A 15,477-nucleotide genomic window follows, 5' to 3' on the forward strand; every position below is an offset into this window, starting at 1 on the left:
AAAGAAAAACAAGAGCAGTTCGAAAGGCTTCTCGAGTGTTAGCTGTACGTGCTCATCACTGCAGTGCTTTTCCGAATCTCCGCGATTCCCAGGCTAAGCTTTCGCGCGCCGGCTGCCTGCCCCTAGCGACGGCTACTCGAAACCATGTGCTCCTTCCTTCCTTTGAGCTGATGTGTGTGTGTGTGTGCGTTCCATGACACGCTGTGCCCGTGAGGATGATTGCGGATAATAAACTCGCACGCGGCGATATTTTAAAGTAGGGAAGACAGAGGCGATCTCGGCCAGCCAGCATCGACAAGCAAGGGACGAAGCGGTGAAGTGTAAAAGGACCGGGGCAAGCAAACCGAGATATGTGGCAACAGTGGGGTGCTGCCGCGCAGCCCGCGGCCGCCGCTGCCGCCGCCGCGGCGGTAATGCCGACCGCGGCCGGACAGTCTTTTGTGCCGGCGGGACTCGGAGTGCTCGGCACGGTGGGGTGGCCCGCGGCAGCGCCGGCGTCCCAGCCGGCCGTCTCGTACGCCTGGCCCCAGTGGACTGCTGCTACGACGACCAGCGTCGCCGCCGCGGTGCCCACCGCGACGCCCGCAGCCGATGCCGGCGCAGCGGCGCCGGCCGCCGCTACCACAGCCGCCGCGGCAGCAACGCAGGAGGCCGCGGCAGCGACGCCCGAGGTTGGTGCTGCTCCGGCGCCCACCTGCGCACCCAACGCTCGCTGGCCGATTGCGGCCGCCACGCCGTGTTTCTCTCATTAAGTGCGCGCGCTTCTTTTGGACGTTGCAGCGGCAGGCCTCGCAGCGGGCACGGCGCCCCCGAGTTGCGCCGCCGCCGCGGTGCCCCCGCTCAAAGCCAGCTCGCGGGAACCCGGATTCGTTAAAATCGCCACCTCCCCGCTTTCCCCAGAATGCTACGTCTCGCTCGAGACCTCACCGGAGGCAATTTACGACTGTTTACGGCGCTTCCCGAGCGTAACTGTTTTTCTCTGTACTTCGAATGGCCGCCACGCGGGTTCCCACAGTTCAGCGCGGCCCCGGCAGCCACTTGTGACTGTTCCGTGTTAATGCACAAAGAAAATGAAGTCGGTTGAACTTGTTCAGTTCTCTCGCATTCCCCGATTCCTCCTACCGAACCACTCTTAATTAACGAATACAAGACGCTCATAGTTTTCCCTCCCCGAGCAACCGCGCGTTCACACAAGAACGATGGCTTCTACAGCATACCCGACATTTCCTTCTTATTGACGAGAAGGAAATGTGCCCTATGCGAAATTGGATTCGCAGCGTCAATACATTTGCTGTTTCCAGGAATTCATTTAGTTTCTCAAAATCGGGCTTTGTTGCATAGAGCTGCCGTTTGCAAATCATTACCTCTAACAGGACTTTTCTATCCTGTTGATTTGCACTCCTGCGGGTTCTTCAAAACGAGGTTTTGTAATGGCACTTTTTGAAAATTTTGCCGACTAAAGATAGGCTCATTGCTCAAACTAGAACGAATGCCACTAGCCTTCTTTAGTCTTAATACTTCAGAGAAACAGACAACCTTCAGTTAGCTTTTTCATCCAGTTCTTGATTGCATACTGTGGTCTAGTGGCCTAAATTGGAGGCTTCAGTGTATTTGAATTTCACACATGCACTTCTTGGTAATAATAATAAAAACCTTGCAAAAAGGCCTTGCAAAATTTGTGGCCGTTACAGTATCGGATGCTTGCCCATTTACAAGTATTCGGAACAATCCAACATAAAATTTAGCTCAGATTCAGTGCCGTGGTTTCATTGAATCACTTTAATTTGATATCTCCAGGGAACACTGCTTTTTCACAGCAAATCTTGAGCGGCTTTAGGATGTTAATGTTTTTATTCTTTTGCACACTGTTACTGACTTAACAGTTGTATACTACAATTCTTTAACCCATAAAAGTGTCATTGCTTATTGGTGGCAGTGCTTACATGTACAGTGTGCGTGGTGTAGGCTTGCTTAGCTAGCTGGTATGTTTCATTGTGGCGTATGGCATGGCAACTATAGCAGATATGTTAAGGGTGCCTTCAGACATGGATTACAAGTATGCTTAATATTTCCAATATGTGCCACAGTGTGCCTTTGTCTCTTGGAGCCATAGCTTGAAAAAACTTCCTTATGCAGTAACAACTATGCAATATGAAAGAAATTATATATATACATATATATGTTGTTACAGTGGAAGCTTTTTAATTTGACTTCGTGTTCGCAATGTCTCCTAATGAAACATCTGTCGCACTGTCGATAGTCACGCTGTGGAAGAAAAAGGGCCTTTCGATTCACCTGCTCTAGCCGGTGGATGGTAATGGCATCGCACCACTGTTTGTGTTGAGGCGCAGCCCTGTTGTGAAGGTGCAGATAATGCTTGCACATGTGTATGCATTACGTAAAGCTGTGCCTGTTTACTATGCCACTACTCATTCAAATGTAATGGTATGATGGAGTGGCATTATGGTCTTATAACTTTACATGGTGGCACCTCGAAGGCCGTCGCCACATTTCTTCTAGACATAGATAAACAGATAGAGGCAAGGAGTAAGTAGCATGAAGGTAGTTTACTTTTCTTCCTTATCTGTGCCATACAAAATGTTCATCTTGAGTATGATTTGTGTGACTATTGAATCTTTACGACAGACTGAAAAAAGAAGGCACCTCAGCCAGTGTCGAACAACGGAACCTTAATTTCTGGAAAGCGCTGAATGCATTCAAGGCAGAAACATCTGTTAAGAAAGACATCCATTTTTCAAAGCATGTTGCATCCATGCTAGTCACCCAGTGCCTACATGCACTGGCATGTTTTTTAAAGCAGCTTCTCATGTTTGTCACACAGATGTCTGCTGCAAAGCACATTAACCACTGATAACACTGGGTGGCTGAAAAGGGTAGAGTGCAGGGCAGGTGGAGGTAGCAAGGCATTGTGTTTTCGTTGCGGGCCCAAGGTTTATACCAAAGCTGACCAAACTGCCACTTATGAGCTGTGCACAGCGCTTCTAGGGTCTAACTGTGGCTTGCATTCAGGTACATTGTCAAGCAGTGACTGTCCGCTGCCATTTAAGTATAAACAATATAGTGCTAGCCCTTGTCAAAATAGACAGTTGTTAGGAACTTAAGCCTCTTAGCAGGTGCTATTGCTTCTTAGCAGGTAAGGTAGACGGTTGCATCAATTTCTAACACTTCTGCGTTTTGGTTAAGCTTTTGAGCAATATAGAGAACATTTAGTGGCTGCTGGGATATATTGGTCTGGTTGATTGTGGTTCATGTGCATGTGTAAATCAACTGAGGGTGTGGAGCAGGGATGCAGGCACACTTGACACATGGAAGATGTGCCAGGCTTTGTTTGCATTGCTGACAGTGCTCATGTGTTAAATGTGTGTTGCAGGATGCAGAGCGCATGCAGCAGCTCAAGACCCAGGCTCACGCATGGCAACAGGCACAGCAGCAGGCCTGGCTGGCCTGGTCCCAGCAGTGGGCCGGCTGGACGTCGGCCTACGAGGCAGCAGCAGTTGGCTCCCAACAGGCAGCCGCGGCGCCCAAGGTCAGTGTCGACAGGAAACTTTTTTTTTCCGCCTGAACTGAATTTCTTGCATAACGGCTGATCTTCGCAAAGCCCAAATGCCGTTCCACATCAAGGAAAATTGGAACAACTTGTTTGCCTTTATTTCTGGCCATCGAGGGTACATTGCCACAGAGGACAACAAAAAACTCTTAATAAAATGTTGTTTGAGTTAAAATATAATGAGTATAATATTTATTTATTTAGTAATTGGTTTTCTTATCTATCCACAACTGATAATTTGCTCTAGCACCTCAGTGACGTTACTATGGGCTATGCTATGAGTTTCTTATGCTTAAGTCAGCATTTAGAGGTCTCAAACTTGGTACTATATAAAAAGTGTATTGGGCTTTGGGGGGTTATAAATGCTGTATCTTTATTTTGCCACAATCTTTAACACCTTCGGGCATTGAAGGCATTGGAGTAAGTAGTGTGCTAGAAACATGGAAATTTTGCAAGTTTGTTTGACTGCATATTGAATCTAAGAGCAGAGAAACAACTAGACTCAGCCAGCATAGCATTACACAGGGACGACTGAATGGAAACTTGAATGCCCATTCTCTTTCATTGTAATTGCCCTGTGTAACATTGTGCTGGCCAAATCAGTCGAACTAGCCTAGCAAAATAACCCACGTCAATCTACTAGAGAAACAAGGCATGCAAGAAGCAGGGCCTGCAAGACAGGTGCTTGGCACCTTCCTTCTTGAATGCTTTGCACTGATATTCAGTGTGCAGGGTTTGGGTGAAACATCAGATGTTTCTGGCGGGCTAGTTGGTTCACACCTGTGGAACTTAACTCACCGACCAGAAACACATAGACTGAGGCAAAGAAACAAACGAGCAAACTGTCTTCAATGTTAGTTTTCTTGCCTGCATCCATGTGCTTGTGTGTGGAGTGTTAAGTTTCAGACTAACAAATTAGGGGACACCAAAAATGATTGAATCAGTTTCGGCTGGCATAGCGTTCCTTCAAAACTATATTTGTGTTGAAGAAAAAAAGTGTATTACTGAAGAAATTGAAAGTCAAGCTTCTTTTGAAGTTCATGACCAAACTGCGGTGCAATTGACATTGACTCTATCACAAGTACCTGTGTGTTTGCATGCTTTGCAGTTTTCATGCAGGGACAACTCCAAAAAAAAGATGCAAGCTGACCCTTTGAATATATATAGTATAATCTTTCTTTACTCATACATAGTTAGCTTGCACCAGATACTGTAGAAAATTCTGTGCCAGCCGGTGGGCCTGGTGTTTGAATTTCAAAGCAATGTCACTGCCCATCTTTAATTTTTGCTTCGGTCATAGGCTACTTTGGCATCCGATGGCCACCTTTCGGTAACATAGTCATTGTCTGACCTTCAACAGCTGAACTGGTCTGACTGTCACACTTAAGGATGGTTTGTGATACCACTTGATCGCCGCTTCCAATTTTCATAACGTAAGCAGCCACCTGTTTCACTTGCGAAGCCACACTGCACTTGGCATGAGTTTTGAAGTAGTTGCTTTAAAATGTTGTGTAATTATTTGTTGCACTTTTGAATTGGAATTGAAGCTTCTTATAACAATTACAGAGCTGGCAGCAGCATAATAAAGCAATAAAATCAGTGAAAATTTTTCTGCCTTCAGCAGCCACATTCCAATGGAGGCAGAACACAAAAATGCTCAAAGAAAGTACCGTATAATGCGGAATATAGGTCGAGGCCGAATATAGGTCGACCCCCTTACATTGAAGCAAAGAAGTCAACATAAAAATTGTAAGGCACAAAACTTCGTTTTATTTAGTGGTGCCGCCAGACTCGTCACCTGCTCATTCGTTTGAGCTGTCTGAACTCTCGTCCGAAGACGACTGCTTGTCCCTGGCTGCGTCCCACAACATGTCATCCTCGGTGCCATCCAAGGAGTTGCTAATGCAACACTTCTTGAATGCTCGCACCACCATATCGTCGGGCAGCGAGCGCCAAGCCTGCGACACCCATGTGGCCACAGTAGCGACAGGCGGCCTGCGCAGCCGGCCGGTTGGGGTCGTCGGGTTGTCACCGGCCATCCACTGATTATATTGTTCACGGACACGGTCTTTAAAGGGCTTGTTGAGCACGACGTCCAGTGGCTGAAGTGTTGACGTCATGCCTCCCGGAATGACGGCGAGTTCCGTCGCGGAGTGCCTGCTTTACACCTGCGGTCAAGTGCCCGCGAAAGGCATCCAAGACGAGCATGCTCGGACACCGCAGGAGTGCGCCGGGTTGCCGATTCCAGACGGTCTTAATCCAATTGAGCATGAGGGCCTCGTCCATATAGCCCTTTTCATTCACGCGAACGACATCCCGCGGGAAAGCCTCTTTCGGCAGCGTCTTCCTCTTGAATATTATGTATGGAGGCAGCTTTCTGCCGTCAGCAGTACACTCAAGCATCACCGTGAAGCGCGAATGCTCGTTCCCCATAGAAGGAAGCTTCACTTCTTTTGCGCCGCGTTCGCACACTGTGGTGGGCGACGGCATGTCGAACCACACCGGCGTTTCATCAGCGTTGCCGATCTGTCCCAACATGTAGCCATGCTGCTGCCGGAGACGGATAGCATAGCGCTGGAATTCGACCAGCTTGTCCTCGTATGCTTCTGGCAGATTGATGAGCGCCGTCGAAGTGCGAATCCCTTGCGTCGCATGAAGCGACGAACCCATTAAATGGAGCCCTTCAAATTGTTCCTTGGGCAGTCCGGATTCTCGGGCGATCTCAATAGCTTTGATGCGGATGAGTTCTGCTGTCACTGGCAAAGATCTGGCACGATGCTCGCGGACGAAATTCGCCACCCTGTCTTCGAGCTCCGGGTGCACCGCGCCATAGAATAAAGAACCGCGCGGCGCCCGCGAGTTGGTCCGCGTTGGTAACCAAGGGGACGATAACGATGCGGATGCCGAAAGGTCTGCGCTCCTACATGTTGCCAGACGACTATTCATGTTGTGCCAAGGGCCGGTATGTAAGTCGAGGGGTGAACTTTTAGTAATATTTTTTTGAAAAAACCTCGACCTATATTCCGCACTATATGGTAGTCAAAATTACCTGAAGCCTCCCACCAGGGGATATCTCATTAGCCTATGGGTAGCTTTGGAATGTTAAGCCTGTCATTACTCCCATAATTGTTTGCTGCAAGTTGGTTTTGGTACTCGCAGCATGTGCACTTCGTTGTAGTGCAGAATGTTGTGTACTGTATGCTGTAGTGATCTGTCTGATGTTCCATTCCCCAGGTCATTTGATCAATGGTGACACTAAAGCTTTTGTGTTAGAGCTGTAAATGTCTTGACATTGAGTCCAGTGGTAAATTTGAGCTTTGACACAGCTAAGTGTGTCATTCAGGCCTGACTGTCATTCAGAACTATGCAGATCAGGTGCTTCCGTGCTAATTGAAAATCTTGTGACGCATTTGCAGAATTTTCACTCTTAAAGGGCAACTCTGGTGATCTGTGAATGTCCACTGACCTTAATAAAATTTAGAATATACCGTATTTACTCTATTCTAAGCACCCCCTTTTTTTCAACATCGCGATGCTCAAAGTGAGGGGGGGTGCTTAGATTCGAGAAATCTAGAATGACCCCCCCCCCTTTCCTTTTTTCGCTGTGACTTCATTACGAGACGAGTGCGAGAAATAAGATTTTATTTTGCAAACATTCAAAAGAAAAAATCGGTGCAGATTGTGAACCCACCGCTTGTGTCGGATGCTCAGTCACTATCACTGCCACTCGAGTTCGTCGCACCGCTTGAACCGCCGCTCTCGGTATCCCACAGCAGGTCGTCCTTCGTCCCGTCGAAGTGGTTTGTGATCGAGTAGTTCTTAAATGATTTGACCACAGCGTGCACTTGGACCCGCTTCCAAGTGTCCGAAATCCACTTTGCGATGGTTGATGGGTACGCTTTCTGCAGCTTTCGCCATAGAGCCGTACAGTCCGGCTGTACGGCGTACTCGCGCCGCGGCCGCCGTGCCACCTCGGGACTTCGACGGCTCCGGCTCGATGACAGAATGAGCAAGCGCGCTTGGCGGCCTTGGCTACGCGCTCTTCCTAACAAATAGGGGAGTGCTTAGATTCACATGCAAACTTTTTTCCCAATTTTCTCGCGAAAATTACAGGGGGGGTGCTTAGAATGGCGAAAATACAGTATGTTCTTCTTTGCACTCTGATTACCTGTGCCAAATGATATTACTGCAGGTCATTTAGTTTTGCTTAAAATAAATTTTAAAGATTGCTTGCCTGTTCCCAACTCATGCCCACCAAAGTGAGACTTTTTACTGGCCACCCTGTGTTTGTGACGTCGAATACTACACCGCCACTCTGCCCAGAAATGACGAAGCTGGCTCCTTTTTCTACAAGGCAACGGCTGACAATCATCGTTTTGCCAGACGGGGTAACCGGTGGTCTCTTCCTCTTGCCACAGCACAATGCGTTGAGCTTGAGCACGTCAGCTGCCTCATGCGGTGGCAGCGGGTCAAAAGCAGAGTGTAATCCTTCGGCACTCAGAATCGCTGCGGTCTAGTTCGAAAGAGCTGGAAAAGCTTCCTGTGTCCAGTAGAAGACGTCACCAGCTTAGCTGTTTTGGTGTTAGTACCACGCGTACTGTGTGCTTACATTACGGTAGGTGGTATGGTGAGGTGCAAGAAAACTTCGAGGGCTCAGCCGTGATATCACGTTCTCCTTGTGGAATGCAGGAAGTTTTCAAAACAACTGGCTGCACAACCTAGACTCTTCTCTACGCCTTTGCATTCCAGCTTGACTCTGCCGTCGCGAAGCCACCCTGCTTTGTCGAATATGGCTAGGGGTGGCATTCACCAAGTCTTTTGCTTTACGAATCGGATGGGCCGACGACGCCTCGTGTGATAACTGTGGTAACGAGGAGACTCTTTAGCACCTTCTCTGTGACTGTCCTCGCTATAATTTACAGAGATGATCGCTCGCAAACGCGATAGAGCGCTTTGACCGAAGACCTCTAACAGAGGAACTTATATTAAAATGCTGTCATCACAAGCCATCGCAGCAGAGGGCGACAAGGGCACTGTTGCAGTTTTTAAGGGCTGCAGAATTGGACAAGCAGCTGTAACATGAACACATGTTCATAGTGCTGCAAGTGCTACTGTGCTGTGCGGCGACAGTGACCGACTGTGATTGTATGTCTACGCTCCTTTCTTTCTTTATCTCTTCTTTGTTACCACTTTACCTCCCCCTCCCCTCTTTCCCGAGCGTAGGGTAGCTAATCGGATCTTCCCCTCTGGTTAACCTCCCTGCCTTTCCCCTTTCCTTTATCTCTCTCTACATTACGGTAGTGTAGGATCTGATCTCATCGTGACATCACATGAAGCAGCTACCTATTTTGGATTTGGTACCTCATCTATTCATTATTTAAAGTTATTGATGAGTTTCTAAGCAAATTGAATCACCCTACCAGTGACAGGATTGTGAATGCCATTTGAAAAGGACAATATCCTAATATGGTTATAAAAATGCCGGAGTGGTCCTTAAACACCCCAGAACTCGACTAATGAACAATAACCGTCCATGGTGCAGGCTTCTTTCTAAATATGGCAGTATGGGCTGCCATATTGAGAGCACTCCTTTCACATGACATTTTTTACAAGTATGTTAGGCAAGCATACACATATCTGCCCCCTGAAGTGCCAAATAGTATTTGAGTCACAGTGGTCATTTCTGCTTTAACTTTTCTTATCACTAAATTGCCGTTGCATTTTGAATGGTTTTATACATAGCACTTACAGTGCTGCCTCTTTATAGCACCCAGTAGCGTGCACACTGTGCCATGTTTTCAGCTTGGAATATATTTATAATTTTGGTGCCTTTCATTTCCATCAATGCAGTGTGCCATGCAAAGGGGCATTAGATGGTCAAGTTTGATTGCAACTTTTTAAGCAAGTTTTAGCAAGCAGTAAGATATGCAGTGAAAAAAAGGTAGTCTTGGCACCGCGCTGACTTTCACGACATGATTGTAAAGTTGACAACATCCAGGTGTGTCTTAGTTCTGTACTGCAGTTGGCAAGATAGGCTTTTTTGGGAAATAATGATGGGAATGCCAGTGTAGTTAAGAGAACATTTTCGAGTGCTACTGCGGGTCTTTTGTGGCACTCATGCTGTTTTGAAGTATAGGATGTGAGCTGTCTGTTTCAGCCTTTTCAGCTTCAAAGCTACGAGATGTTCACATGTGGGGCTAGTGTGAAATGGAAACTCTGGCTCAAGCAATGCTTAGTTGCTCCATAATGTGTACGTGACTCATAGTGCAAGTAAATTGCACTTCGATAAATTCAGGCAGACATGGTAAAACAGTAGTGTACACTTGAGACGTCGTTTATGCCCAGGACAAAGAGAGAATCAATGGAGGGGCACTCCATAATTGGTGGTAATGAAGAGGTTTGGGTCGCATATAATCGCGCATGGTAGGGGAAGAAGCCTGGTATTGCAGTAAAACACGTTGTGGGGCTAGTTGGTGCATAGCTTTCAAAAGGTGAAGCGCCAAATTGACGACACACGAGAAGGAATACAGACAAGACAGTGCCTTGTCCTGTCTGTATTCCTTCTTGTGTGTCGTCACTACTGGCGCTTCACCTTTTGGAAGAAGCCTGTTTGCAGCAGGAGGGGGCAAGTGCGCTTTCGTGCTTTCCAAGGATGGAGAAAGAAAGCCATTCCTACCGTAGTGCTGCTCTTATATTCCTGTCCCATTCATTATGCAAGGGGGCTGCCCTCCTCATTGAAAGAATGGGTACGTTCCTCTTTCCTGCATGTCTGGTTCCGTACTCACAAAATGAAATGCATCAATTCAGGCCAAACCAGTATGCATTCTCTGACTTGCCCTGTTCCCAGACAGTGTTACACTGGCGCAGTTTTCTTTCTCATGCCCATATTGAGGAATGTGCCTTAGGTTGAAGCCAATTCTTTACATGGTCAAGATAATGTTTGGTGCGAATGGGCCTTAGGGGAAGGCAGCGAGCATATTAGGCACATTCTCGCTAGGCAGCTGTTCAGGCAGGGTTGCCGTGTGTTGCCCGCTCTTCTGGCATACGCTCCTCTGGCAATGGCTGCTTTCTGCAGCTGCCTACAGGCGGTGACAAATGTTTGTTAGCGCCACTTTGGCAGCAGTTTGCATCCGCAATAAATGAAGGCAACTTTCAATTTTTCTGTTAAAAGCCAGGCAACTGTGCCATGTGTTACATTAAACAGCCTAGATCATAAAATGGGATATTTCTGTGAAATTTGAGCAAGAACAGAACAGTGGCAAGCTTAATCTTTTAAAAAATATTTTAAAAGGAATATACACAGGCCGCCATTGGAATATGAACCTGGCAACGTTTAACGCTAGAACGTTATCTAGTGAGGCGAGTCTAGCAGTCCTATTGGAGGAATTAGAGGGCAGTAAATGGGATATAATAGGGCTCAGTGAAGTTAGGAGGCCAAAAGAAGCATATACAGTGCTAAAAAGCGGGCACGTCCTGTGCTACCGGGGCTTAGCAGAGAGACGAGAACTAGGAGTCGGATTCCTGATTAATAAGAACATAGCTGGTTACACACAGGAATTCCATAGCATTAACGAGAGGGTGGCATGTCTTGTGAAACTTAATAAGAGGTACAAAATGAAGGTTGTACAGGTCTACGCTCCTACATCTAGTCATGATGACCAGGAAGTCGAAAGCTTCTATGAAGACGTGGAATCGGCGATGGGTAAAGTCAAAACAAAATACAGTATACTTATGGGCGATTTCAATGCCAAGATAGGAAACAAACAGGCTAGAGACAAGGCAGTGGGGGAATATGGCATAGGCTCTAGGAATAGCAGAGGAGAGTTATTAGTAGAGTTTGCAGAACAGAATAATATGCGGATAATGAATACCTTTTTCCGCAAGCGGGTTAGCCGAAAGTGGACGTGGAGGAGCCCGAATGGTGAGACTAGAAAGGAAATCGACGTCATACTCTGCGCGAACCCTGGCACCATACAAGATGTAGACGTGTTCGGCAAGGTGCGCTGCAGTGACCATAGGATAGTAAGAACTCGAATTAGCCTTGACTTGACGAGGGAACGGAAGAAACTGGTACCTAAGAAGCCAATCAATGAGTTAGCGGTAAGAGGGAAACTAGAGGAATTCTGGATCAAGCTACAGAACAGGTATTCGGCTTTAACCCAGGAAGAGGACCATAGTGTTGAAGCAATGAACGACAATCTTATGGGCATCATTAAGGAGTGCGCAATAGAAGTCGGTGGTAACGCCGTTAAACAGGAAACCAGTAAGCTATCGCAGGAGACGAAAGATCTGATCAAAAAACGCCAATGTATGAAAGCCTCTAACCCTACAGCTAGAATAGAGCTGGCAGAACTTTCTAAGTTAATCAACAAGCGTAAGACAGCGGACATAAGGACCTATAATATGGATAGAATTGAACAGGCTCTCAGGAACGGAGGAAACCTAAAAGCAGTGAAGAAGAAACTAGGAATAGGCAAGAATCAGATGTGTGCGTTAAGACACAAAGCCGGCAATATCGTTACTAATATGGATGAGATAGTTCAAGTGGCTGAAGAGTTTTATAGAGATTTATACAGTACCAGTAACACCCATGACGATAAGGTGAGAGAGAATAGGCTAGAGGAACTTGAAATCCCACAAGTAACACCGGAAGAGGTAAAGAACGCCTTGGGAGCTATGCAAAGGGGGAAGGCAGCTGGGGAGGATCAGGTAACAGCAGATTTGCTGAAGGATGGTGGGAACACTGTCCTAGAAAGATTGGCCGCCCTATATACACAATGCCTCATGACCTCAAACATACCGGAATCTTGGAAGAACGCTAACATAATTCTAATCCATAAGAAAGGGGACGCCAAAGACTTGAAAAATTATAGACGGATCAGCTTACTGTCCGTTGCCTACAAAGTATTTACTAAGGTAATCGCAAATAGAATCAGGAATACCTTAGACTTCTTTGAACCAAAGGACCTGGCAGGATTCCGTAAAGGCTACTCAACAATAGACCATATTCACACTATCAATCAGGTGATAGAGAAATGTGCGGAATATAACCAACCCTTATATATAGCCTTCATTGATTACGAAAAAGCATTTGATTCAGTCGAAACCTCAGCAGTCATGAAGGCAATACGGAATCAGGGTGTAGATGAGCCATATGTAAAGATACTGGAAGATATCTATAGCGGTTCTACAGCCACCGTAATCCTCCACAAAGAAAGCAACAAAATCCCATTAAAGAAAGGCGTCAGACAGGGAGATACGATATCTCCAATGCTATTCACAGCATGTTTACAGGAGGTATTCAGAGACCTGGAGTGGGAAGAATTGGGGATAAAAGTTGATGGAGAATACCTTAGCAACTTGCGATTCGCTGATGACATTGCCTTGCTTAGTAACTCAGGAGACCAATTGCAATGCATGCTCACTGACCTGGAGAGGCAAAGCAGAAGGGTGGGTCTGAAAATTAATCTACAGAAAACTAAAGTCATGTTTAACAGCCTCGGAAAAGAACAGCAGTTTACGATAGGTAGCGCGGCACTGGAAGTGGTAAGGGAATACATCTACTTAGGGCAGGTAGTGACCACGGACCCGGATCATGAGACTGAAATAACCAGAAGAACAAGAATGGGCTGGGGTGCATTTGGCAGGCATTCTCAAATCATGAACAGCAGGTTGCCGCTATCCCTCAAGAGGAAAGTGTATAACAGCTGTGTCTTACCATTACTCACGTACGGGGCAGAAACCTGGAGGCTTACGAAAAGGGTTCTGCTGAAATTGAGGACGACACAACGAGCTATGGAAAGAAGAATGATAGGTGTAACGTTAAGGGATAAGAAAAGAGCAGATTGGGTGAGGGAACAAACGCGGGTAAATGACATCTTAGTTGAAATCAAGAAAATGAAATGGGCATGGGCCGGACATGTAATGAGGAGGGAAGATAACCGATCGTCATTAAGGGTTACAGACTGGATTCCAAGGGAAGGGAAGCGTAGTAGGGGGCGGCAGAAAGTTAGGTGGGCGGATGACATTAAGACGTTTGCAGGGACAACATGGCCACAATTAGTACATGACCGGGGTAGCTGGAGAAGTATGGGAGAGGCCTTTGCCCTGCAGTGGGCGTAACTAGGCTGATGATGATGATGATGATACACACTCCTGTTCGAGTATACACGGCAGCAACTTGTAAAACATAAAAGTTAAGCATAATGTCCAGCTGAAGTCTTGTTGCAGATATGATGCTTCCACTGGAGATGGGTAGCAGAATGACATGGTATGATGGGTTAGTTGTGCTTCGAGAAACGATGAACGGAAGCCAAGACGCTGTATTACGTACCCTGCTGGAAACCCTGAAGACATCCATTAGTTTTCGAGCCCCGGGAGCACCAGGCACAGACACTGGGAGCAGACTCAATTTGACAGGCTGCTTCTGTCACTGCTGTGACCTTCCTGCATTCGTCTCTTCACTGTAGGGATGCAGCTGCTCTGTTCCAGGCTCGAGCCACTTCATGTGCGCTTTGCACATTTCTTTGTACTTCCAGTTTCTTATTTTTTTATGTCTGCTTCTCTGTTGTTGCACAAGCATGCTTGCTTCTTCTTCATTGTCGTCTTGTTTACAAAAGGAAAATTTGCATGATTGCCAACTCTCCTGAATTTTTCGTAAACTTTGCTTATTGGGGCTCGGTGTACGATTTTATGAATGTTGCATCATGTTTTATGAAAAATAAATGCTGTTTGCGAAAAAGTAAGATGGGGCAGCGCAAGATTGTAAAAAATGACAATGCATACAAAAGAGGAATTGTGATACTATCCCTGCCATTCTATTGTGGCAGCGAAAGACCTTATGTACTAGAGGAGTACTTGCTTTGAACAATATTATTCAAATAATGTGCTGAAACATACCGAATTGCCCACAGCAGCGTCCCTGAAAAAGCCACTATGATCTAAAAACAGTGTAAATAAAAGGTAAATCATCTTTAATAATATGCGTATGCATCCAACAAAAAGTGTGATGCAAAGCAGATAGAAAAAGAAAAAAAAAAAACATGCTCTACCATCTTCATGTTTCCCCCCGCTCCCCTTGTCATGTGTGCGGGATAAGTGCAAATTGGAATGTTCACATGTTGTCAGGTATGGATGTGCACCTTGTGACATTCTTTCTTTATGCTTTGTAGGCAAATCAGGCTGCACCAGCTGCGCCAGCAGTGGCACCAGCAGTAGCGCCAGCAGTAGCGCCAGCAGTAGCACCAGCAGTAGCACCAGCAGCAGTGCCTGTCGCCGGTGCCCCTTCCGTGGATGCAGAGGATGCAGAGTTTGAGCGGCAGTTCAAGGAGTGGGAGAAGAGTTTTGAGAACTGGCTGACCCAAAACCGAGACCACCCTGACAAGGAGGCATTTGCGCGATACGAAACCCAGTGGAAGCAGTGGCGTCAGCAGCTGCTGGATCGCCGCCAGGAGATGCGCCAGATGAAGTCCACAGGTGGTGTTTTTGTTTCACATACTCTGTCATAGAGTAGTTGCTCATAATGGGCTGTAGCAGGGAAAGACATGGTGTCCGGCGAGGTTGAAACACACAGGTGTAATCCGCCTTTTTCACGGTGCAATAGTGCATGTGCCCTGCCCTAGCGGATTAGTCGCAAAACGTTTTGGAAGGGAGGTGCGCGTGGCCCGATATCGAGCAAAAGTACCTCGAAAAAAAAAAAAAAAAAGAGCATGGACTCGCACTGCAGCGAACACGTGTGCCGTGTATTGCGTTGGAACTGCCCTGGTCTGTTGCTCTGTAGACATGTCGGTCTGGTGCTGAAAACGTGCGTAGCGTAAGACTGCAACTCCACTTCGAAACAGAAAGCGGCCAGGGCCTCGTCCGGACTGCACCATGAACCATGTAGATGCCGTCTTGCATTGACAACTAGC

The 15,477-nt window shown here is 46.8% G+C and overlaps 1 protein-coding gene across 2 annotated transcripts in view; it reads left to right on the forward strand.

The window, feature by feature from the left end:
• Positions 1-179: 179 nt before the first annotated feature.
• The window catches only part of LOC126545093 (uncharacterized), an 80,787-nt gene continuing 65,489 nt past the window's right edge, over positions 180-15,477 (forward strand). For both annotated transcript variants that reach the window (XM_055078238.2, XM_055078239.2), the window contains exons 1-3: positions 180-671; positions 3,392-3,547; positions 14,740-15,043. In XM_055078238.2, the coding sequence (XP_054934213.1) occupies positions 351-671; positions 3,392-3,547; positions 14,740-15,043 (781 nt within the window). In that variant the 5' untranslated portion in view covers positions 180-350. The remainder of the gene's footprint in view (positions 672-3,391; positions 3,548-14,739; positions 15,044-15,477) is intronic.

This window comes from Dermacentor andersoni, chromosome 10 (genome assembly GCF_023375885.2).
Source record: "Dermacentor andersoni chromosome 10, qqDerAnde1_hic_scaffold, whole genome shotgun sequence".
In the NCBI taxonomy this organism is placed as follows: Eukaryota; Metazoa; Arthropoda; class Arachnida; order Ixodida; family Ixodidae; genus Dermacentor; species Dermacentor andersoni.